The sequence below is a fragment of the Lolium perenne genome, chromosome 3 (genome assembly GCF_019359855.2).
Source record: "Lolium perenne isolate Kyuss_39 chromosome 3, Kyuss_2.0, whole genome shotgun sequence".
Lineage (NCBI taxonomy): Eukaryota > Viridiplantae > Streptophyta > Magnoliopsida > Poales > Poaceae > Lolium > Lolium perenne.
In genome coordinates this window covers 301386449-301411749 of record NC_067246.2, presented here as the reverse complement: position 1 = coordinate 301411749, position 25301 = coordinate 301386449, and the positions used below count along the sequence as shown (strand labels likewise).

Here is a 25301-nt window from a genome sequence, read left to right as displayed (position 1 = left end):
TTCCCCAATTGCTGGGACGCTCTCGGCCGGCTGGTGGTGGAGCTCTTGGCTTCGCCGCCCCACGCGGCCACTACGAGCCACGACTCGGGCAGGAGAGAATCTATCCGGCATCCATCCCCTCTCTCGCTCCGGCGACAGCGCGCGCGCGCGCGACAATGCCGCTGCCGGTGGCGCAGGTGCAGGAGCTGCGGGACCGGCTCTCCGACCGCTTCCGCCCGTGGAGCCGATCCGCGCAGTTCTGGGTCCGCGCCGTCGACATCTACGGCAGCTACAAGGTAGTATGCTGCTTCCCCTGTTCCACCGGCCCGGCTACGCCTCCGCGCGCGCGCGCGCCAGGTGTTCGGTGATATGCCTCTGAGCTCACGGTGGTCGGTTGGTTCCTCTGTTGTTGGTCCAGGTGTGTCAGTTCCGGGCGGGCTTCATCAGGGACGAGGAGGAGCGGGAGGCCATGTGGGAGCGGCAGCACGAGATCGGCGCACAGAAGATGTACTCCCTCTGCTCCGAGCTCGGCGGCCTCTTCCTCAAGGTGCGTGGGATCGGTCAGCTTGCTCACTTCTGTTAGATAGACTAAGGCGCGACGAATTTACAAAGCTCCACACATACGCCACATCACTCCAGCTTACTCACGCTCGTTCACGTTTTGTGGAGCAGGCGGCTCAAATTCTAGGCAAGCCCGATCTGGCGCCAATGGCCTGGGTGAAAAGGCTCGTTACTCTCTGCGACAAGGCGCCGTCCACGCCCATCGAAGTTGTCCGAGAGGTCGTGGAGAGGCAGTTCTGCAAGAGCTTCGACGAGATTTTCGATTACTTTGAAGTCGAGCCTGTTGGGTCTGCTTCCATTGCGCAGGTTCGTGTTTAGGTGCTTCGCCTGACCGTAAGATCCGGTGAACTGTGATATCGATGCTCCGCATGATCCCCTTCAATCTTAGGCCCCATTTGCTCCTATGTGCCATTATGCCTTGCTAGAAAAGGACACTCTTCTCACTTATTGGTGTTGCTTCATATTTGGTTAGGTGCATCGAGCGAGGCTTAAATCATCCAAGACGGATGTTGCTGTCAAGGTACGGCTTAGGACTGCATAGATGTGTTCCGTAAACTGCCGTTTCCTTGTCTGATATGCTCTGATGTGGTGTAGTGGATCTGGTTCTGTCCAGGTTCAGCATCCAGGGGCTGAAAGGTTGATGATGGTTGATATCCGGAACATGCAAGCATTTGCCTTGTTCTTACAGAAGTATGACATCAACTTTGATATGTTCTCTGCCACCAAAGAGATGGAGAAGCAGGTTTGTATTCACTCCAACAGTATTGTTGTTTCTTATCCTGCTAGTACCTTTCCCTACACCTGTCCTTAAACATCTAGGGATGCTGGGCCTCTTGCGATTTTTATTACTCTCTTGACGTAAACGAAGACAGACGGACCTCTTTGTTCAAACATAATTGTTTACTCTGTGATAAAATGGAATGCCATTTAAATTACATAGAGATTTCTGTTATAAAACGATAGAAATGTCAACTTTGATATGTTCTCTGCCACGAAAGAGATAGAGAAGCAGGGTTTTATTCACTCCAACAGTATTGTTGTTTGCCCTCCTAGTACCCTTATCTACACCTGTTCTTAAACATCTAGGAATATTGGGCCTCTTGTGGATTTTATTACTCTCTTGACGTAAACAAAGACATACTACTTCTGTGTTCAAACGTAATTGTTTACTCTGTCACTCTGTGATAAAAATGGGGATGCCATTTAAATTTAGTGCAGGTTTCTGTTATAGAACGACGGATAATAACTAAACTGATCCACTAAGGCTGTTTACTTACTCGAAGAATAAAGAAATGAAATCTAAGTATTCACATTTGGGCCATTAGAAGCAAGAAAAGATAACCATCTATTGATATTTTTTTCCAATTAGTATTTGAGTGTAGCAGACCAGATATCCATATATTGCTATGCATAACGTTGAATGATGTGTATGAGGTTATGTTATGTGAATACCAGTTTTGTTCTTCTGCGCCAAGAGACATGAGAATGAACAACTTGTATTTCACAAGAATGTGCACCTTATGTGAGATCAGAACTAATAATTCATGGGGTTCTTCTTTTATTATTGATCTTGTCGGCTTCACTGATTCCATAGATATGCTATGAGTTTGATTTTGTGCGAGAAGCGAGAGCAATGGAAAGAATACGAGAATTCCTACGCGTCACCAATAAGAAACCTCCGGTTATGGTGCCTCGTGTGATTCCTGGAATGATCAGCAGGTACTGTATCATATCTACTCAATTAGCCGAACTGTTTTTCAGGTTTTACCGAATTCTACTTCTACACCATAACTACAAGTAAAAAATAATTTTTTGGCATCACCCAGAATGATTCATTAGAGAAGTTATTATGGGTTATCTGGTAATAGCAGGAAAGTTGTAGATATTGGGATTTGCTTACGTTCCATAAGCGAAACTATACCCCATGGGATGCTTCTTTACACATTAAGAATACTTGCATTAGTCTGTTCCGGTTCAACAGGCATTAAATGTGTTGTGTGTAATTGATTTACTGTTTTTGTGTGCACGTTTAACCTCTCATTTTGATGGATCTAGCTTCGCCTCTAGTCTCTGTATCCGCTTTCCACTGGCTGAAATTCTCATGTCTTCGCTGATTAGGATTTTTAGAGTTCATGAACTTTTGACTATGAGACTATCCATCATGAATATATTTTTTCGTCACATCGAAAGTCTGTTACTGATTGCCTACCATGTTTTGTCATACTTGTTGTACTGCAAATGTAGGGAATGCTTCAATCATGAATATAATTTTTCATCACACCAAAAGTTTGTGGCTGATTTTGTACCATGTCTTGTCATTCTTTTTGTACTGCAAATGTAGGGAATGCTGCAATTTGGTATGGACTTATCCCCTGTTAGATGATATGAAAAACACTTACCTGAAATGTAACAACAAGAGTTAGTTACTTCATTTCACTGAGCCACCACTGCCTCTTATGTTTCTTTGAAGAATAAGTATACGTGATTAATTTGTCTTGCTTAAGGATTAAGCGAGAAATTATTTTTCCTTGATAGGGAGGTCTTGGTCATGGAATTCATAGAAGGGACCCCAATAATGAATCTTGGCAATGAAATGTCTAAAAGAGGCATTGATCCTGGTGGTAAGCTTGCAGCAATGGCAAAGCAGTAAGCCCCTTCATCTCAAAAGAGTATGGTTCTCATTTGTTTGGTTTATGAAACTCTCTCTCTTTCTCTCCCGAAGATGCGTCAGTACTACTAGAATGCACATACAAAAATTTCATATCATTCTGTTTTTTCATTTTAAATTTAATTTGATGTCAAGCATGTCCTTTCTTCAATTTAATTTGGTGCTAAGGCTATCTAAAAAGTTAAATCATCCTTTAATGCAGGAAGATTCTAACAGATCTTACACTTGCTTATGGCCAAATGATCTTGAAGGATGGCTTTTTCCATGCAGACCCACACCCAGGAAACATCCTTATCTGCAAGAACACAGAGGCAAGTGTCCTTTATTAATTAAAGTTCCAAATGTTTCATTATATGTCAAAGCCATACTTTCAGATGAATATTCTTATATGATGGCCCTCTCTTAGGTAGCTTTACTTGATTACGGACAAGTGAAAGAAATGCCAGAGGATTTACGACTGGCTTATGCTAATCTTGTAATTGCAATGGCTGATGGTGACCTTTCGAGGAATAAAGAAGGTCTCAGGTAAACTTAGTCCGCTGTACTCTTCTGCATGCTAGATGGTTCTTGTTGTGCTTATTCTAGTTTTATTTGTCCCGAGTACAGTTTAGAACTGACAGTGTCACTAGAGATACTTTTTGTTATGCAACACTATGGTATCACAGTCACAAAATATATGTTCAAGTCTATTCTTCAATATTGCGGAGTGCTACTCAATAACAGTCATGTTAGGTGTTTTTTTTTCATGCGATAATTAGATTTATTATGAGGGCAGTGAATTCAAATCAATGGAATCTTGGAAAAAAGTTCCATTGAGATCTGCTCAAGTTACTTCTCCATATTGTTGAGGTGGATTTTTCCATTGTCCAGTAGACAGAGGGCACACTGTTGGTCATGCAGGCCTGTCCCCATTAGCTTGTATGCCTCAAAGGGCTCATTGAGACTTTTGGCCAGCCTACTGCTTTGTGTGCCAACAATTCAAATCATGCCTGATACCCATGAATGTTCAAGAAGACTGGACTCAGCACCTGGCTGCTCTCTTTCGTTGTAAAATTGGCACCTTTCCTTTTATGCAGGGTTCTCTCTTGGCCTGTCAAGATCCATAATCTATGACTATCTCACCCTCTTTGAGTGTATTGAATTACGTCGTGCTCTTCCTTCCTTCCCCTCGAGGGATGCATCGTTGTCATAAATATGTCGTTAACTCGCTGCCCACCAACTACATTTTCTCCCTGAGGTTGGTGGATGGGGTTAAAGAAAATATAGATCATGCTAGCCATATATGCCTCTGGGTGTGTCTGAAATCACGGGTGGATCTAAATTGTTGGCCGTCTGGAACCAGGTCTGCAAGCTAATGCTGAATGGTGGTCTGGGTATCCCTGATGTTTCAGTCCAGAATGACGCTCTTCTGCTGGAATTCCTTCATAAATTCTACAACAAGTTCGACATCCCGTTGGTTAAGCTTGTCTGGAACCACTGTGACATAGTCCCGCATGCCGTCAGGCCAACAGGTTCATTCTGTTGGAAGGGGACATCATCAGGCTTTCTAACAAGCTCTTCTTAGGGGACACAACCTTCTTCTGGTATGGTCAGTGGGCTGATGAGCCGCTTTGCAACAAATTACCCAGGCTTGCTGTGGAGCATCTTATGTCAGCCAAATACGCTCTCTGAAGACATGAAGCCCCATGGGTCATGCCAGCCATAGACCCTCTCTTTCTGAGCTGCTTGACCTTTTCCACCTTCTTGTGACATCTGGAGTTAGGGGAACACCTTTTACTCTTCCAACAAATTGTACAATCTTACTTTCCAGCATGGTCAAGCGCCAGCTTATTTCTGTCATGTTTGAAAATCCAAATGCACTTCTGAACTGAAGGCTTTTGCATGGCTTCTTCTCAACAACCAAAATTGGCGAAGTCTCCAACCGTGTCCTCTGTACCTCTGGCAGCCTAGAAACCAGCGGTAATCTATTTGGAATTGCCCCTTCAGCACCTCCTGCTGGCAAGCTGTCGGTGTTCAGCTAGACATCAGCAATCACATGATCAGCATGGCCTAAATCGCCTTCAGCAAAAGCCTTTCTTCATGGGACATTTGGAAAAAAAAAAGGAACGCCAAGGTTTCTCATTTGCCCTTTCATTTGGAATGATAGAGGGTCTTGTGTATCCTTGACAGATTTGGTTTGACTCCCTTGGTTAGACATCTTTCCCGGTTGTGCATCCCTCCTCTCTTGTAAATATCTGTTTGTATTTTAATAAAATTTACTGCCAGTGCCTCTCATACAGTTTATAGTTTAGAAAGCAAAATTAAATATGTTGATGTACTACTTTGTAACAGAACAATGCTGGGCTGCATAATACTTTATGACAAGATAATTTTTTTTTTGAAACAAACGGTTGTATTCAAGGGCAAGATGGAGTAATGAATATTGGTGAATTATTGTTGGTATATTTCTTGTTTCTCTGATGTATTCATAAAATATTTCAGGGAACTTGGTTTGGAAACATCGAGTATAGTAGACAACGAGTTAGAAGAACTGTTTGAGTTATCTCTTAGAATGTTTGATACAAGATTACCACCTGGAGTAACTGTTCTCTCTCCCTTTGCTGAAGATTCTTCACTGACTAAAGTTGGAGTAGAGGTATGCGACTGCATTATCTGTATCTGTCCAAAGTCCAAACATGAAAGACCAATGTCATATGCTGTTGTTCCTCCATTTATTACTTGAAAAATCTTAGGCATTCAAACGATCTATGTCTTGGTACAGTTTAACTTTGAGAATTGCCTCCTAAAATGTCCTCTTTCTGTTTGCTTTGCTACATGAAGAACTTCCCAGAGGAGTTATTTTCAGTGCTTCGAACAATACAACTGTTGCGGGGGCTGACTGTTGGGATGGGCCTCCGTTTCTCTTGTGCTCAGCAATGGAAACCAATTGCCCAGGAAGCTTTGTTAAAGGCTGGGAGAGTACAAGGTAATACGTTTCCATCGGCATACCAGTAATCAGCATCATGGTCTTCACCACGCTGCTCACTGTATATATTGGTCGTGTGCATTCAGGTTGACTAACTCAAACCATTTGTGTTACTGATGCAGATGTCAAATCAAAAAGACCAAGAAGGAATTTTCTTAGAAGGCTGTTTTAGATAGATAGAGAAGCAATATGTGAAACGTTTTGAAACGAACTGGCTGTAGCCAAAAGGCTAAAGCCCTCAATTCTAATGCATCTGTAGATCTTCTATACATTGCGATGCGGGCAATTCTTTTTGCGAGGTTGTAGCGAGAAGGTATTTGATACCGATTGTTCTGTGTGTTGTAGTATCACAGATTCACACTCTCATTTATGACGAGAAACGTGTATTTCCAAGAAAGAAAAAAGGAATAAGAGAAGCATGTACAATTTGGTTTGGATTCTAATTTCTTGTTTGCTTTGGTGGTTTGAGATTTTATTTGAAAGTGTAAGTTTTGTGAGGCATTTAACAGATATGGCCTTTTTGTCTAAAAAAACAGATATGGCTTTTGAGTTGTTGTATAGTGGCCGAGTCAGTTTTGCAAAAATCACAGCAAACTGTTACCATACGAGTGTCGTCGACTATGTGTGACCCACTTTTGAGTCGCTGCTAAAAAATCTTGACGAGAAAAGATTGAAAACTACACAAAGTGTATTTCACATTGTATACCTTTTATGGCAGATTTTTTCCTCGCTTAATATATTTGCCACATTTTATTTGTTATGCTGTATATGAAATTGTGGTAACTTTTACCACATTTTATTTGTTATGCTGTACTAGTAGAATGCCCGTGCTTCGCCACGGCCCTTTAATGTAATGTCAAATGCATAAGCGTGTAAATAATGCATGCAAATATTAAAGTATATACAATAAATATATAATACTTAAAATATTTAAAGATCCACTTCGCACAATTCATTTTGTAGAAGAGAAATGACTGAATACACTATTTGTTAAATCCATGGTCCGTTGACGCGTCTAAGGTATTCTCGCACGATCTCAGGAATGTTGTCTTCAACTTCATTAGCTAGATACTTGAGCATGTGTATCAAAAACTTTTTCCTTAGCTCGTAACCATCCTACACAATTAGTCTATCATGTTAACATGAAGTTTTCTTCCCACCAAAAATATCTAAAGTTGTATATGATGCCCCCCATAGGGGGCTTCACAGCGATTTCAGCTCGTGAGCCGTTGGATCTTACCTGTCTGGTAATCTTGTCCGTCCATTTTTTTACTGGTGTAGTCCAGGACGAGGCCCTCGCGCGAACCCGCTTTTTATCCATGGGTCGTGTGAAGCCCTCGCGGCCCAGCCTCTCGCGTCGCTCGTTACCCTCCTCTCCCCTCGCGTGCCGCCGCCTCGCGCTCGCCGTCTCCTCCCCTCCCGTTCCCGTGCGCGTGCGGCGGCCGCCGCCGCCATCCCCGCCGCCAGCCCCCCAACCCCGCTCTCCCCAATCACCTCGCACGCTGCTCCTCCCCTCACGTTCTTCTCCTACCACATCTGGCGGCACCGCTACGCCTCCCTGCTGGCGGCCCGCCCTTCTCCTTCTCCCCTGCCCCGTCTCCAACCCCCAGCGTCCGCGCCGCTCCGCCTCCCTGGACGACCGCTGGCAGCAGGAGCAGCGCACCGCCGTCGCAAGCAGGAGGGGCTGCTGGAGCTCTGCCCTCGACGGAGATGGTGGACGGGACACACCTGGAGGTGGTGCGGCCCGAGAAGACGCACGGGGGCGCCGACAGTGCCTCGATCTCCACCTCGGTCTACCGCCTCGCGCCCCGAGCTCCACCTCAACCTACCGCCTCCGCCTCGCGCAGCGTTGTTGTCCCCAGCTCAGTGGATCGCTGGTCTCCGCCAAGCTTCACCAGAGGGAGACGTTTAGCTGCGGCCACAGAGGCGGACGGGGAGAGGGCGCCGATGTGAGTTTTTCCTTTCCCAATTGATCATTTTAGGCACCATTTCCCCATGATTTTGGGTTCTAATCACTCTTAGATGAACGCCTAATTTTATTCTGTTCTGGGTTTAGATGTAGCTTCAAATGAGGAGTAAACACAATTATCAGAAGAGAAATTCCCATCTTAAAGTTAGGCAGGAAAAGAAGAAAATGAACTTGACCACCAGAAAAAGGCTTCTCAACATTCACACAACGGTGATTCAATTTTTCTTCTATATGATTCAGTTAATCCTAATTGTATATCCTAGAATCAGAGAAGATGATAAAAATATTGATGCATATGCTCACACTTCCGCACATTTTCTGTCAAGCCTGTAGTAGTTAAGTTCACTTGTTATTTTGTATCCTTAATTCTAATGATTTTGTTAGTGCAGCACTTGAGATCAAATTATGACTGGCGCAGTGTTATTCGCAAAAAAAAAACGTACGAGAGATTCATGTTGTTTCACTTGATATTGTTGGAAATGTAGTACTGCCTTTGAGATTGACTGCAGAGCTGGATGTCAGAGTGTGCAAGGCATTCGCAGGTACCCCAGTTTTTTCTTTGTTTCTTCCTCTCTTCCACTCCCATATATACCGTGAACGTGAGCAGCTGCAGCTCATGCACAGATATCTCAAACTGATGTACTTGACGTTCACTTTCTTCTTTCTTTTGATTTATTCGGCAACTCGCAGTCTGGCACAACATATTGGTCTGCTGTAATTTGCCATATTGATTCCCCAGATCTCGCTATTTCTGTTTGTGCAGATTTTAGTGTGGAAGAAGCACATGCCTGTGCCAGCTTCGCGCGTGCTATTTTTATATGGTGCGTCCCTTTGTTGAACACCTGAATTTCTTTCTTCTTTCTACCTTGCGTTGTTACGACAGGAAGATGTATGATTGATAAACATTTTGTCATTCTTATATGATTGTTCACATTAGGAGGCTGAATCCAGTTATGCTTTAATCTTTATATTTTGAGAAGGCAATTTTACTTAACTTACGGTGTTATCTTGTGTTCTCTCTTCTAAAAATTAGGATCCTGTCTGAGATGGGGACTATGTAATATGCATTGGAGGGGAAACAGTTTCACCATGTGGAGCTACATCCAGGTGGAACTTAAGTTTTATTTTATTTACCTTTTCCCTCTGTTTTCACCTGCATTATGCAAGACATAGGCACATCCAGTTGCCACTTGGTTTCCAAGGTAAAAGTGAGAGGCTTTTTATGCTATTGTTTGCATGGCCAAGTTGGTCAAACTTATGTGTCTGGGTGGATGCTAAATAATATTTGTGTTTTCTCTTGGCCATATGGAGAACCTGTACTGTCCATAGTAAACTTGGTATTTCAATTAGCACAAGCTCTATTTTGTGGGTACTGTTCAGCCTTGTTTCTCTGTTTTCCTTAATTTCCGTTCACTAACGCATGCTAGATATTATATTTGGAGTCCAAAGAAGCAGTGAGCAGTTATAATTGATGTTACAACTTTAACTCTGATTTGCTTACCATTCAAGTGAGGTTTTTTTTGTTGATAGTAAACTGATTGCTTTATCAGTCTGCTGAAATCTATTTACTCCGAGTTTGTCTTTCTGGGTTGCGAATGGAATGGTAAAGTTCCGGGCAACTACACCAGTTCATCTTTTTGGGCTGTGAACACCAACTTGGATACAAACAACAGCTGCCCTCTTCCTTACTACTCTTTTTGCTCCTTCCACAACCTTGTCATTGTATTGTTATTTAGTTAATTGGTCTTGTCCTTCTTTTTGCTCCTTCCACAAGCTTGCGTGCTAAATTCTGTAATATGGTGCATATTATTTATGTTAAATTATTAAATGTGGTGTATTGACAGTGAACCACATGTTACTTAGGTCTATTTGTAGTAACATTTCCATATATGTGGTGTATTACAAATTGGTACTGAGTAGCAGCACCACATGATTACTTACACATGTTTAATGATGTACCTACAGGGGGAGGTGATAAAAATTTGAACAGTCTCATTTACAACTACAGATTACTAAGTTGGAAGCCTGCCCCACTGCATCCAGCTCAATAATATCAGTACAATGGATCTTACCGGGCACTATCTATTTTGGTAACACAGAAGTCATCTCATCTCTATTTCTTATTTTCTAGAATTGGCTTGCGTATCGGGTCAGCAACATTTTGTTTAGTAGAAGATTTCAGGGGCTGTTTTGGTCTATCAGCTATAATTACTTGAAATCTTTGCACACTGGTTCTATTGCAGTGCTGAAGAGAATAGAAGATCAGGGAGGATGCATATCGATGTGGTGAGGACTGACGGTTGCGGGGCGGCAGTAGTGCGGCCATAGGGCTCGGCGGACGTGCATTGCTAATTTGGTGAAGAAGAGCTGATATGGAAGAAGATTGCATAGGTTATCTTCATCAAATGATAGCTACTTAAAATCGTTGTAAATGCAAATATATCATTTAGCTCTTTTAGATGGTTGTATTTTTTCTATGTCATATTACCAATTGGTGTTACATAACCATGATCTCATTACTTCTACCGGTGAGCTGGTGATTCACAGCTGTGCATGTGTTGTCTTTCCAGTTGAAGTTTATAAATATTATTTCTTTGGTGAGGTTAGTCAACCATTGACTATTGGGTTTCTGCATTGCTAGCCATGGAAGCTAATTTACTGGATATATTAAGTATGTGAGGTCTCCTATGAGGTAGTACAAGGATCCCTTATTCGGTAGCATCATGTGTATTTGTCTGGTGCATATCATTCTCAACTATGTCCCACTGCCAATGCATATTTTTCTCTTATTCATCTGTAACATTGGTCCCTTTTTGGTAATTGTTGGCATGGTACTAATTTTGTTATCATTTTTGCATTTGGTTTCCTAGATTCTTTGCTGATATTTCTCATGGATACACATGCAAGTATGAAGAAAAGGTCTTGGTATGCACATCCAGCTTCATTTTAATCAGCGTTCCTTCCTAAGAATGCCCCATTTCAGAATAAACTAAAGGAATTAAAAAGGTAGCCTGCAGCAATGCTCATCTGCAGATATCATCTCTATAAACCGATATGATCCAGCATAACCTGAATTTTCTGTATGTGGTTACATATATCTCAATATTTCTTGGAGGAGCCCGGCGGCATTGTTACTAATTAAATTGATCTTCTGTCCTTTGAAAAGGCTAGCAATTGATCTTTTGTAAGCCTGTGTTTGATTACACATGCTATCTTATCTACAGAGTGTTTCTGAGACAGCTCTCCCACCGACACCGCCATCAGTCTTGAAACCTGTTAGACCTAGGTACGCTTTCACAGACTGGACCTTCATCTGCTAATTCATCAACGCGGGCAATTCCTTTGATTGAGTCTAAATGTCCTCTGGGGTTTTCTGCAGTGATGACAACAATCTTACTGATTCGTCTATGAAGAAAGCTTTGTTCTAGGAATCACCTCCTCGGGTTGGTGCTAAAGATGCCCTGGAGTCAGCACCTCTCGTGGAATCTGAAAAGGTGATTACTTGCAGATATTAGACTCCTTAGGCATACAAGCATTTTGTGCTGATTCTCTATTGATTTTTGTGGATATAAAATATAATTGGGAACTGATTCTCTACTGATTTTATCTTTGATGATATGCCACTATGCTGTCATTTGTGCCAATTATGTACAAGATATTAAGAGATCTGCATGATTATCAAATTTTCCGCTTTATCATGATTTTGATTCCCAAATAGAAGTAGGGACTAAATATGTACTTTTTTTTTCTTCAATTTGATTATGCCACTTTGTCTTTCCTTCTACCAGCTTTGTATACTTAGGTTGAAAGATGTTCTTTTTTATTCAAATATGTTGTGAAAAGATTGATGAGCCAAGACTGAAAATTAAATCTAAAACCTTAACAACACGTGTGCCTATGTTTTGGGTACTAGGTTCCTTATTTCTTACAGGTTATTGTCTTCTATGTCAACTTGGTCTGCCTGCTGTTGATGATCCAACCGCTCCACCTGACCCATCTACTTAACATGAGTTAAAAAGAAGATGTTCAAATTTCTTTTCAATGGTCTGTGCTATTAGAATAAACACAGTAATGGTTTACATAGACTACATATTTGCTTTGTATGATATGTTCCCTTTCTAATGAAATTTTGGTCATTATATGTGACGCCCCGGAACCGGTACCCTGAGGATTCCAGCGATCCCGCCGAAATCCGCACGATATCGATTCAGAGACGCCCTCCGACACGACGTGCGCGACAAATCACACACGTGATGCCAGAGGAATTAACACGAGCGGTAACATTACAACAGGATTACAATAGAGCCCACAAGATACATATATTACCACAACGACTCCAAAGAGTCAAGATACAAATAGATACATACAAAGATCTGAATCGTACAGAAGATCAAATACGTCCGAGTACGGACAAGATACAAATTGGACTAAGAGTCCTGAAGATAACCAGCGGCGTCCATAACCCTGCCCAGGCCAAGCCGGAAGGGTAACCTTGCTAACGTCGTCTTCTTCGAACATATCTTCATACCTGCCCGGTTATATCCCGTAGAAGCAGCAATAAGTACGGGTTCGTACTTAACAAGACTTCAAGACGTATAAGCATTCGTCAACCAGTCGTCCTTTGTACTTGAGGCACGCAGGGGACTTAGAGGACGCAAGAGGAACGTCATAGGCAATATGGTGGAGTTAAGCGGCAGCGCAAGCACTAAAAACCTATAGAGACACTCTACAACATTCGTCTAATCAGAGAAGGTGAGAGAGCGCATAACTAACAGTTCTATACTCTGCAAACATAACACAGCCGATGTGTTCCCCCCTCGCCAGGAGGTACTTACAAAGGCACTCACACGGTTGTCAAGTTTTAACCAGTTAATAGTGAAGTTGTGCTAACTTACTACACAAGTTATTATTAATAAACAACAGGTGTAAGTTGTCTATGGTCGAGTCATACAGCTCCAAGTCGTCCATAACCGCGGACGCGGCTTATCGATAAGATTGTAACCCTGCAGGGGTGCCCAAATGTGCCCACACGCACGATCAACCCATTTACGACAGGTGGATATCACGACACGCACTCTCCTTCACTACAACAATGTCCAGGAAGCCACCTAACTGAGTTAACCCGTTTCGGAGCCCGATCGAAACTCCGACGCGGACTTAGCTGTTTGCGTCTACGGCTTTCGGATGGAAACAGTGCCCGCAGGGTGAATCCATCTTCAGCAATACGTACCGCATCCTACGAGCGTGCAAGAGACAACGGGGTTACAAGGCACTCGGGCTTCCCCAAAAGTAACATCATATCATCTCGACCACAAAGAAACAAGCTTGCACGCCGGGAGAAACAAAACAAACATCCAAACTAGTTGTGGCCACTTTGGACAAAGTCAGTAGATTCCTATAGCGGTGGTCGAGGAGACCGATAAAGCATACCCACGTGTGGTTAGAGCGCTCGATCTCGGAAACGAGATAACTAGAACTCGGGGTCCTAAGATATTTAGGAAACACAAGTGAGCCGTCACAAAACGAGCAGCTGACCCACCGATGCCTCCGCTAAACAATTATCAACAACTAAAGTAACCATGATTCTTCCCAACATATAACCCGATAAGATAACAACAACGGGTAACAAGATAAAACAGCACTAGCATGCACTACGACTCGCAAGGCAGACCCGATAACCAAACAATAGCCGTAGGAGGTGGTGGTGGCAATATGGGCTGCTTGAGGTAACAAGTGGAAGGACACGTGACAAGAACGCAACTTAAGGATAGCATGAGGGAGAAGGCAAAATAAAATAGGTAAGCGACTCCTGCAGGGGCAGGAGTATAGGGGAAATGCTTGCCTGTTAAAGCTTGCCGAGGAACATCCGAAGAACTTGGCGTATCTCACCGCACCACTTCGTGATCCTATCCGAGAAGAAGCAAATGCTGGGACAAACAACGGATGCAAGTCTTACTACTACGGCAGAAGAATCGGCATGCTCATGATATGGTATGCATGCATGACATGGCAAACATGATGCGACGATGCAACTTATCCAAATTAAGCGGGATAGGAACCCGGACAAACAAATTAAGGTTGGAGTTGTATTTTCTACCGGCAAATTGAAGTGTTGATTAGCATGGCAAGACATGGCAGGGGTGCGCTACTTCAATATTAAACGGAGCGGGGAAATCCTAGTTGGAAATCCAAAATACTCCGCATATATGTGAGGTGAACATGCACAACTATCAACGCGCGACATGATGCGAGATGCAAACAGATGAATGGATGGCATATTCATGTTCCTTGCATTTTTCTGATCAATTTTCATATATAAAACATTTTATTTCGAGTTACAGATTAAAAGTTATTAGCAGATTAGTATTTATTGTATAAAATAGATAAACAGATTTTGTTTTTAAATAGAAAAGGACTTGAACGAAAATACAGACAGTTATAAGGACTGCGGGTTGGTTTCAGGAAGTTACAGGGGGTTTTCAAAAGAGTGCAAGTGCCAGGGACGGCGGGTTGAAAAGGAAAACTAGCAGGGGCCTAGATGTGAAGAGGACAGATCTGAGGCTTGGGGGGTTTTCTCACCGAGGGGTGTTCTAACCCGAGCGGCTGACGGGTGGGTCCGGGTGGATGACGTGGCGCGCTGAGCTGGCCAACCATCTGCGGCTGCACTCCAGGTGCTCGACGCGCAGCTTGCCGCGCGCGTTCCAGAGAACGCGGTCACCGCGGTTGGCGAGGAAGAGAGCGGCGTCGCGGGGCTTCCCCGGATACAAGAGCTGGCGCGTGAGGTGCGCCTTGACGGCGTGGTTCAAGGGAGGGCGGCGCCACCCACGGAAGGTCGCCGGAGGACCGCCGGCGGCGAAGATCTGCGGCCGAAGGAACGGGTCATCACGGGAGAGAGCGAAACAGGGGTCTAGGAGGGGCAGGAAGATGTCTAGGACGGGCGCCTTGTTACCAGGAAACTCGACGTGCAGTCCTCGGCGCCGGGGGAGGTCGACGTTCGCCGTATTTTGAGGAAGAGCACCGGAGGCCGACGGGGAGAAACGGCGAGCGTGGCGTCTCTACGGGCCACGCGGGCTCGATTCCGTTGGGGAGGAGGCAGAGGACGTCGAGGCGGTCCCGATGGTGGCAGCGGCGAGGCTAGGGACGGCCGGATGCGACGGCGCCATGGGGTGCTGCGGCGGCCAGGGGGTTTCTCCCTTGCTTCTGGTTCTTCTTGGAGAGGAAGAAAGGAGGGGAGGAAGAGACGTGGGCGAGGAAGGGAGCCAGCTGGGGATGCTGTGGTCCAGGGATAAAGATGAGGAGAGGGGAGGCTCACATGGGGGAGGGCGATGCGGTGCTGGTGGAGGAGGACCACGGCAGGAGGAGCTCACGCTCTCTGCGTGAGGTTGAAAAGAGGACAAGGGGAAAGGAGGCTCGAAGGGGTACGGGCCGAAACAGGTGGGCTGACTTGCGCCGTCGGGTTGGGTTGCTCGGCCTGGAGGAAGGAAAGGAGAGAGGGAAAGACTGGGCCAGGGAGAGAGAGCCCAAGGGAGAGGGGAGGGTTTTATTTTTATTTAGAAAATCCTTTTCTCTTTTGTTTATTTTAGGAAAACTCTTTTAGCAAATAGTTTATTTTATTTTAAAAGTATTGTGTCAGGGTTTGTTAAATGAAAAGACATAGAGGAGGGTTTAATATAGAAACCATAAGAGAGGGAAACAAAATAATTGGGGTTTATAAAATAATTTTACTTATTAAAAACATGGATGTGATGATGCATATGCCATGATGATGCATGAAGGGGAAAAGAAACAAACAAATCTAATAGGGGTGCTACCCGGGGCCGTTACAATCGACACCACTAACAAGGGATCGCGCCCCGAGATCCCACGTCCAGGTACGGGGGAGAGAGGTGAACTATCGGGTCTTCAGGCGACGTGTCGATCTGCTCGACACCACTAACAAGAGTTGCTACTCCACGTAGATCGGCGACACCACTAACAAGAAGTCGTTGTTCCGTTGTTGATGACGCTCTTCCGTCGGGATCCATCGAAGATCGGACCTAATAGGTGAGGGGCAAAGATCGTCCAACCCACGTGGAAGCCTAAGACTCGGAGAAGCAGATAAGAGAGAAGATTCAAAATTCGCAAAGACAAGAGGAGAAAAAATTTAGGTAAGGAGAAAAATCAGAACTAATCAGATCTATCCAACGAATTTTCGAAAATAGTTTTGACACTAGACACAACGTTCGTTGGCAAGGTTATCCTAAAGGCTGGACAAGTGGGGTACCGCAAACCTGAGGCTCTGATACCAACTTGTGACGCCCCGGAACCGGTACCCTGAGGATTCCAGCGATCCCGCCGAAATCCGCACGATATCGATTCAGAGACGCCCTCCGACACGACGTGCGCGACAAATCACACACGTGATGCCAGAGGAATTAACACGAGCGGTAACATTACAACAGGATTACAATAGAGCCCACAAGATACATATATTACCACAACGACTCCAAAGAGTCAAGATACAAATAGATACATACAAAGATCTGAATCGTACAGAAGATCAAATACGTCCGAGTACGGACAAGATACAAATTGGACTAAGAGTCCTGAAGATAACCAGCGGCGTCCATAACCCTGCCCAGGCCAAGCCGGAAGGGTAACCTTGCTAACGTCGTCTTCTTCGAACATATCTTCATACTGCCCTGCTATATCCCGTAGAAGCGACAATAAGTACGGGTTCGTACTTAACAAGACTTCAAGACGTATAAGCATTCGTCAACCGATCGTCCTTTGTACTTGAGGCACGCAGGGACTTAGAGGACGCAAGAGGAACGTCATAGGCAATATGGTGGAGTTAAGCGGCAGCCAAGCACTAAAAACCTATAGAGACACTCTACAACATTCGTCTAATCGAGAAGGTGAGAGAGCGCATAACTAACGGTTCTATACTGCAAACATAACACGGCCGATGTGTTCCCCTCGCCAGGAGGTACTTACAAAGAGCACTCACACGGTTGTCAAGTTTTAACCGGCTTAATAGTGAAGTTGTGCTAACTTACTACACAAGTTATTATTAATAAACAACGGGTGTAAGTTGTCTATGGTCGAGTCATACGGCTCCAAGTCGTCCATAGCAGCGGACGCGGCTTATCGATAAGATTGTAACCTGCAGGGTGCCCAAATGTGCCCACACGCACGATCAACCCATTTACGACGGTGGATATCACGACACGCACTCTCCTTCACTACAACAATGTCCAGGAAGCCACCTAACCGAGTTAACCCGTTTCGGAGCCCGATCGAAACTCAGACGCGGACTTAGGCTGTTTGCGTCTACGGCTTTCGGATGGAAACGGTTCGCAGGTGAATCCATCTTCGGCAATACGTACGCATCCTACGAGCGTGCAAGAGACAACGGGGTTACAAGGCACTCGAGCTTCCCCAAAAGTAACATCATATCATCGACCACAAAGAAACAAGCTTGCACGCCGGAGAAACAAAACAAACATCCAAACTAGTTGTGGCCACTTTGGACAAAGGCCGTAGATTCCGGCGATGGTCGAGGAGACCGGTAAGCATACCCACGTGTGGTTAGAGCGCTCGATCTCGGAAACGAGATAACTAGAACTCGGGGTCCTAAGATATTTAGGAAACACAAGTGAGCGTCACAAAACGAGCAGCTGACCCACCGATGCCTCCGCTAAACAATTATCAACAACTAAAGTAACCATGATTCTTCCCAACATATAACCCGATAAGATAACAACAACGGGTAACAAGATAAAACAGCACTAGCATGCACTACGACTCGCAAGGCAGACCCGATAACCAAACAATAGCCGTAGGAGGTGGTGGTGGCAATATGGGCTGCTTGAGGTAACAAGTGGAAGGACACGTGACAAGAACGCAACTTAAGGATAGCATGAGGGAGAAGGCAAAATAAAATAGGTAAGCGACTCCTGCAGGGGCAGGAGTATAGGGGAAATGCTTGCACATTAAAGCTTAGAGGAACATCCGAAGAACTTGGCGTATCTCACCGCACCACTTCGTGATCCTATCCGAGAAGAAGCAAATGCTGGGACAAACAACGGATGCAAGTCTTACTACTACGGCAGAAGAATCGGCATGCTCATGATATGGTATGCATGCATGACATGGCAAACATGATGCGACGATGCAACTTATCCAAATTAAGCGGGATAGGAACCCGGACAAACAAATTAAGGTTGGAGTTGTATTTTCTACCGGCAAATTGAAGTGTTGATTAGCATGGCAAGACATGGCAGGGGTGCGCTACTTCAATATTAAACGGAGCGGGGAAATCCTAGTTGGAAATCCAAAATACTCCGCATATATGTGAGGTGAACATGCACAACTATCAACGCGCGACATGATGCGAGATGCAAACAGATGAATGGATGGCATATTCATGTTCCTTGCATTTTTCTGATCAATTTTCATATATAAAACATTTTATTTCGAGTTACAGATTAAAAGTTATTAGCAGATTAGTATTTATTGTATAAAATAGATAAACAGATTTTGTTTTTAAATAGAAAAGGACTTGAACGAAAATACAGACAGTTATAAGGACTGCGGGTTGGTTTCAGGAAGTTACAGGGGGTTTTCAAAAGAGTGCAAGTGCCAGGGACGGCGGGTTGAAAAGGAAAACTAGCAGGGGCCTAGATGTGAAGAGGACAGATCTGAGGCTTGGGGGGTTTTCTCACCGAGGGGTGTTCTAACCCGAGCGGCTGACGGGTGGGTCCGGGTGGATGACGTGGCGCGCTGAGCTGGCCAACCATCTGCGGCTGCACTCCAGGTGCTCGACGCGCAGCTTGCCGCGCGCGTTCCAGAGAACGCGGTCACCGCGGTTGGCGAGGAAGAGAGCGGCGTCGCGGGGCTTCCCCGGATACAAGAGCTGGCGCGTGAGGTGCGCCTTGACGGCGTGGTTCAAGGGAGGGCGGCGCCACCCACGGAAGGTCGCCGGAGGACCGCCGGCGGCGAAGATCTGCGGCCGAAGGAACGGGTCATCACGGGAGAGAGCGAAACAGGGGTCTAGGAGGGGCAGGAAGATGTCTAGGACGGGCGCCTTGTTACCAGGAAACTCGACGTGCAGTCCTCGGCGCCGGGGGAGGTCGACGTTCGCCGTATTTTGAGGAAGAGCACCGGAGGCCGACGGGGAGAAACGGCGAGCGTGGCGTCTCTACGGGCCACGCGGGCTCGATTCCGTTGGGGAGGAGGCAGAGGACGTCGAGGCGGTCCCGATGGTGGCAGCGGCGAGGCTAGGGACGGCCGGATGCGACGGCGCCATGGGGTGCTGCGGCGGCCAGGGGGTTTCTCCCTTGCTTCTGGTTCTTCTTGGAGAGGAAGAAAGGAGGGGAGGAAGAGACGTGGGCGAGGAAGGGAGCCAGCTGGGGATGCTGTGGTCCAGGGATAAAGATGAGGAGAGGGGAGGCTCACATGGGGGAGGGCGATGCGGTGCTGGTGGAGGAGGACCACGGCAGGAGGAGCTCACGCTCTCTGCGTGAGGTTGAAAAGAGGACAAGGGGAAAGGAGGCTCGAAGGGGTACGGGCCGAAACAGGTGGGCTGACTTGCGCCGTCGGGTTGGGTTGCTCGGCCTGGAGGAAGGAAAGGAGAGAGGGAAAGACTGGGCCAGGGAGAGAGAGCCCAAGGGAGAGGGGAGGGTTTTATTTTTATTTAGAAAATCCTTTTCTCTTTTGTTTATTTTAGGAAAACTCTTTTAGCAAATAGTTTATTTTATTTTAAAAGTATTGTGTCAGGGTTTGTTAAATGAAAAGACATAGAGGAGGGTTTAATATAGAAACCATAAGAGAGGGAAACAAAATAATTGGGGTTTATAAAATAATTTTACTTATTAAAAACATGGATGTGATGATGCATATGCCATGATGATGCATGAAGGGGAAAAGAAACAAACAAATCTAATAGGGGTGCTACCCGGGGCCGTTACATTATATCTTTCTTAATATAGGAGATAAACTTTCTTCATCTTATCTTCTACCACTTACACCCATATTTACTGTTGTAGGATACTACAAATGTAGGGTTTGTCGTTATCACCTGCATAATCAAGTAGTGGTATTTTAAGTTTTAACTAAAACTCAGTACTTGGATAAAACATTTGGTCAGCAGTATTTAATTAGAATCTTACATTTGTCAAGCTGTAGATTTGAAGAGATACTATTCAAGTGCTTAACCTTGGAGAAGATTGTTTGCCCATGTAAGTTTGCAAACTGAACATCAGCTTCTCTTGCAGTATAGACATACGATGAAATGATAGCATCTATGTTCAAACCAAAAACACATTGGTGCCCTTATTTGTCTTCAACCTTGAACATCCCAGGGGGCAGAATTCAGGAGTACTGTATTCTCAATGCAATAGGACACAAATGAAAAATCAAGGTGTAGTTAGGCTTCACATTCAAGTGCCAAACATTAATACCTTGAGGCATCTCTGTAATTTGCAATATATCAGCAAACTAAAGGAATAAAAACTAACCCTTAAAAATAAGGAAGTACATTTTTTTATAATGAGGTATAGTATCACGTACCTAAAGGTATGGATGTTTCCATGTCTGGCTATATGTTCATCCAACAGTAAGCATGCCCCCAGTTTCAATCAATTTTTTTTTAGCAAGCACGCCCTCTAGGGAAACAGCACCACGGTAATCCTGAATTGTAGATAGAATGCAAGTCATTTCATATTTCCGTAGATTTAAGTAAGTATATGATTATTTGTGAAATGGTAGAACCCTACAGTAGAAGAACAACAAATAGCAGTCATTCAATTGTATCAGTCTCATGTATTAGATCAACCCCATGGTATTCAGAGTCGAATGATACTGTCAAGCGAATGACATACTTGAAATTAAACAAGAATATCCCCCGTTTCTACAAAACAATCATAGGAAGTAATAGAAAATTACCAATAAATTCATATACTAAACTAACATGAGCTTGAAAGAGAGATCCAGGGTTGTAGTTTGACGATTCATCTCGTCAAATGTATGACGATTCATCTGGTCAAGGGTATGTTCAGAGGTATTTAAGTCTATTAAGCTACTGGATAGTATTTTAGTATGATCTTTGGGTGCTTCTTTTCTCTTATTAGATAGATCACTTCAGTTTCGCAATTTCTCTTGACATTCCAATAATTGCCCTACTAATATTTCCAGTCTGTTGCACTCTATATGCATAGTGACTTGATTTTTCCACATTTGTGCCTGCAAAATCTGGTGCAAATCATTCAAAATGAGATTTGACGAGGATAGGCTTCCCCCGCTATTTTAGATACAACATTTATAAATGATGCTACATGTTCTGCTACTAATAATATAGCATATGAAAATAAATGTTGCACTTTGAAAGCTACACAGACAGAGCACTACTACTTGTGTAGACTAATCTTTTTTTCCTTATCGATAGCTACCACTTGCTTACATGAAGCTATAACTGTGTGTTTGCTCCCAAGACTGAGACAAGAGAAACTAGCTCTTGAGATTTTATACTGCTTGTATTCTCCATGAATTTTGATTACAAACCAGAGAGGAGGTGGAAGGGAACAAGCATTTTGTTAACTCTTTGCTAGCAACTCTATTGTTTTCAGATCTGTTTGCCCATAGGATGTTCTTAAGATGAATACTCTGTATCGACTGAACCATGTAATTTTTTCAAGTAGGTTTACAATAATAATGTTAGACTAATTTTGGTTTGTTCTAGGTTTATGTGGCAGGATGGTCCTGATGAACACGCTGAAGAAACACGCTTGCCTCTCCACCAGGAAAACACTTTGTAGGTATGTAGCTTCTCCAAAGTGATATATCGCTTTCATCGATCATTCTTGTCTGGTTAAACGCGAGGATGACGTTATTGGGCCCATCACATCCTCCATTTCGAAAACAACTTTGGGACCATCATAGCTTATAAGAATGAAAATCCCAGGATGTATGTTTATAATAGTTCTATAGCAAATGTTGCTACGAAATGGTTGTCTAAAAAAAGTAGGCATCCAGCAACCTGTGCAGTATTTTTTTTTGTCATTGTCTCATTGTTCTGAACCAGAAATAATCTTCTCTTCTTTTCACCTGAAGTTTTACCTCAAACTTGAATACCAGTTTCATGCCTATCAAATATGTTTCGGTGGATGCATATGCCTTCGAAATTTTGTAACTGGTCCATGTATGAATGCAAATGGTTGACCATTAAGCATGTCGCTGCCTTTGGTGCTTCTGGGCTTTGTGTACATCTGTCAAGTTGCTAAATCAGTTGATATTGTTCAAAGATATGGTTGTCCAATACATGTATTTAGGTAACTGCATATAGAAAGTTTGCTATTGTTTTCCCTGAGAAGATATTCAGCCAACTAGCCAAACTCCACTATTCTATGAACTCTTCGTTTCCAGTTTGTATCTTCCCATTCAATAGTCCACTGTCTGTGCAAGTCTAGATATGAGATTACCAGACCGAAGAGCCCTCTGTTGCTACTTGAGTGTTGGACCATCCACAGTAGATCTGGTGTAGTACCCAAGTTCTGGCTTCAAATCAGATCTAGATAGTACCAGGAGGAAAACTAAGTGAATTTATATAAGTTCAATACTGGCAAATAATAAGATATTATTCAGGCATATTTTCTTTGGGAAGTAGGAGTACTATTGAATGGGTTGGTATCTTATTAACTTCGATCCGACGCATAGCAATCTTGCCTATTTGGATAACTTGTATATATCCAACATGTGCTTACACCAATATTCCAATATCTTCTGTGTTTATTGGCCAATTCTTCTTAGGCTTCTTACGAGAATGGTGGCTCTGGATTTATAACTTATTAGTTTTTTGCCTTTCTTTTCCCATTTTGGTATTATTAATCATGTTATAATGAACTGAATGCCATATATATGTGTGTAAATTTGAACTTAATTCTTTAACAAGATAAGTTGGCTGGAATCATTTTCACAGAGATAGTGGAGGCCTGGAAACAATGGAAAATACGAAACAAGTCCTACTTACATGATCTAGGTTGACATAGTGATCGCAGACCTCAAACAGTTTGAGTGCAGAATTCGTCCTGAGCACACAAAGGCGTCCTCATTGTTATTCACTGCTACTTGCACTTGTAATATCTGTTTTCGTACCTTTTTGTGCTCGGCCAAAATGGCATAAGCCTCTGTACATATGCCATGCAAATAATTCTGCTGCTGTAATTCCAATTTTTTTTTGCCTGTCATGGTAGTGCCCAACTCATATATGTATATGTGTTGCTGAAAATGTATCCCTTGGTTAAGTCAGTTCACAGTTTGGTGCGAGCTAAACCAAGAACCCAGAACGCACCATCAAAACAATTTGTCTCAGTCGATGCTTAGCGCAAAATGAAAAAGTTTGTTTCTCTGGTTATAATTTATGGTGATTTGCTATGTTTCGTGAAACCTAAAAAGATTTATTATCACTTTCCTACCTATGAATCTGTTTTACGGGGTCGTGCGCCAAGGCGCACATTTAAATCTAGTAAGATTGTAAACATAGAGTACTCACGCTGCAAACTGGATGAACAAATCTTTTACCATCCCATGAAAGCATAAAACTAAATACTAAGTATTCAGACAATTTTCTGCAAATAAATGGAACATATCATTATCTTTGGTCATTAGAATGATGATAAAATAAGCTGCTTGTAAAGATAACCTGAGAAAAATCCGTGGCCAGAAATAATATCGGAATTCTAGCCAGGTTGCGCTATCTCAAGAGCGTCATTTAGATAGAATAAACACCTTTGTAATTTTAGTTGGTACCTCTCTTCTAATAGAGGTTCAGAACATGGGTCTAAAATACATACATGACACTCATGTTTGTCGATGGTGAACAAGATGAAGTTGCCAAGAAATTCGTGTGGCAAAAAATCTGCAAGTGGTGAGCATTAAAACACATAAATCATGTTAATAATGGAAAAGAGACCTAACTTACCATGTTGCATGATGATATATTATGGTATATCCCAGGCCAGCTATGAAAAAATGTTGCCAACTCCTTAATATCTGGCTTAACACGCCAAAGTGGATGTTTTCTACCATCGAGTATCGCCGACTGAGATAAAAAAAGGTTTAGAACCATAACAGTGACAATAAATATGCGATTGTAATAACTTACACAAAATCTTAAGTCCATGTTATGCACGGGAGGCTCTATCGAAAATTGTATCTCATCACATGCCACTATGCGCACAGCCATGTTGAAACAATCCTTGTCCATTGGCTTGTCCATCCTGAGTATGTCCTGAATTTGCTTTAGAGTTAATCCCCGTGGATAAGGTGTGGAGCTTCGCACCTATTCTTTTCTGCAAAATAATTGATAAGAATAATGATATGATAATAATATGTACCGATGCTTGATCATTATCTTATGAGGCTTACTTCAAACAGGTTGCATCATCAATGGACATGATGTATTTGCATATCTCGTCAACAAACTCATGTGGTTTGGTGGACAAGGTGCAAATAGGAAGCTGGATATTTTCTTTGGCTACATCTCCTTGGTGTTCTTTACCTAGACTTGGTAATTCCGTAATATCAGAATCAGATCAATTTTCTTGATCTTTAGATTGATTATATATCGAATTGCCTCTTATTTTGTTTAGTTCTTAATCATGCAATATGACAATTAATTTTCTTCGGAATGCTTTCATATCCTCCTACAAAGTAGTAAGAAACATTGATATTGTAAATTAATAATTTAAGATGCAAGATACTACTAATGGTCTCTAAACAAAATAATACCTGAGTGATGCAGTCAGAAAGCATATCGCATGTCCAATATTCCATAAAATTTAACATGAACAACCCGCACGATGCGCTACAAAATTAGAAAATGTTATAGTAGAATTCTATCTAGACAAATCAACATAAAAAATATTAAAACAATTATTAAGCTAGAAAGATTTTCGGTATACTTCATGCTACTGGTACCAATGGAGGATGCTAAAATATCATTCGACCTACCCAATCCTCCAGACTGGCAAACCGCGCATTTTTTGTAAACAATTTAGAGTTTTCAGACCTACTTGATCAGAGGATTAATAACTTTTTTTGCATAGGTTCATGGTAGCTCAACTGCTTAGTTAATTTTATTTTCTATCTCTACATGTTACTGAACTACCGTGCACCACACG

General features: G+C 43.3%; 1 protein-coding gene and 3 long non-coding RNA genes across 11 annotated transcripts; 2 read left to right on the top strand and 2 right to left on the bottom strand.

Moving 5' to 3' along the window:
- The first annotated feature begins 143 nt into the window (after nt 1–143).
- LOC127344981 (uncharacterized) lies at nt 144–6616 on the top strand. 2 transcript variants are annotated; one of them, XM_071828607.1, is made up of 12 exons: nt 144–275; nt 398–526; nt 652–846; nt 1013–1060; nt 1154–1282; nt 2135–2259; nt 3076–3186; nt 3411–3519; nt 3615–3733; nt 5690–5843; nt 6029–6173; nt 6296–6616. In XM_071828607.1, exons 1-12 carry the CDS (start codon nt 156–158, stop codon nt 6343–6345), a joined length of 1434 nt encoding a protein of 477 aa, XP_071684708.1. In that variant the 5' UTR covers nt 144–155; the 3' UTR covers nt 6346–6616. The 2 variants fall into 2 exon arrangements, with proteins under 2 accessions (XP_071684708.1, XP_051227325.1); XM_051371365.2 differs by having other exon boundaries at nt 3411–3523; nt 3619–3733.
- A 731-nt stretch (nt 6617–7347) lies between these two features.
- On the top strand, nt 7348–23407 carry LOC127344983 (uncharacterized). Of its 7 annotated transcripts, none has more exons than XR_011756175.1 (12): nt 7348–8122; nt 8230–8684; nt 8906–8963; nt 9176–9249; nt 10108–10232; nt 10386–10533; nt 11013–11067; nt 11367–11428; nt 11522–11636; nt 20311–20363; nt 21863–21938; nt 23099–23407. It is a non-coding gene; the product is annotated as an uncharacterized lncRNA (long non-coding RNA). The 7 variants fall into 7 exon arrangements; XR_011756178.1 differs by having other exon boundaries at nt 7348–8352; nt 8532–8684; XR_011756177.1 differs by adding an exon at nt 10784–10834 and having other exon boundaries at nt 7348–8684.
- On the bottom strand, nt 12421–16046 carry LOC127340159 (uncharacterized). Its single transcript, XR_011756180.1, has 4 exons — nt 15092–16046; nt 14722–15002; nt 13985–14069; nt 12421–12670 (listed from the first exon to the last, which is right to left on the bottom strand). It is a non-coding gene; the product is annotated as an uncharacterized lncRNA (long non-coding RNA).
- LOC127344984 (uncharacterized) lies at nt 18127–20054 on the bottom strand. Its single transcript, XR_007878374.2, has 3 exons — nt 19219–20054; nt 18849–19129; nt 18127–18196 (listed from the first exon to the last, which is right to left on the bottom strand). It is a non-coding gene; the product is annotated as an uncharacterized lncRNA (long non-coding RNA).
- Nucleotides 23408–25301: the final 1894 nt, after the last annotated feature.

Bases quoted from the DNA above. Each gene is read 5' to 3' on its own strand.
- LOC127344981 (XM_071828607.1), top strand. From the start codon at position 156: ATGCCGCTGCCGGTGGCGCAGGTGCAGGAGCTGCGGGACCGGCTCTCC. The intron at 1,061-1,153 runs GTACGGCTTAGG...GGTTCTGTCCAG, and splicing joins AGACGGATGTTGCTGTCAAG to GTTCAGCATCCAGGGGCTGA. The intron at 5,844-6,028 runs GTATGCGACTGC...TGCTACATGAAG, and splicing joins TGACTAAAGTTGGAGTAGAG to AACTTCCCAGAGGAGTTATT.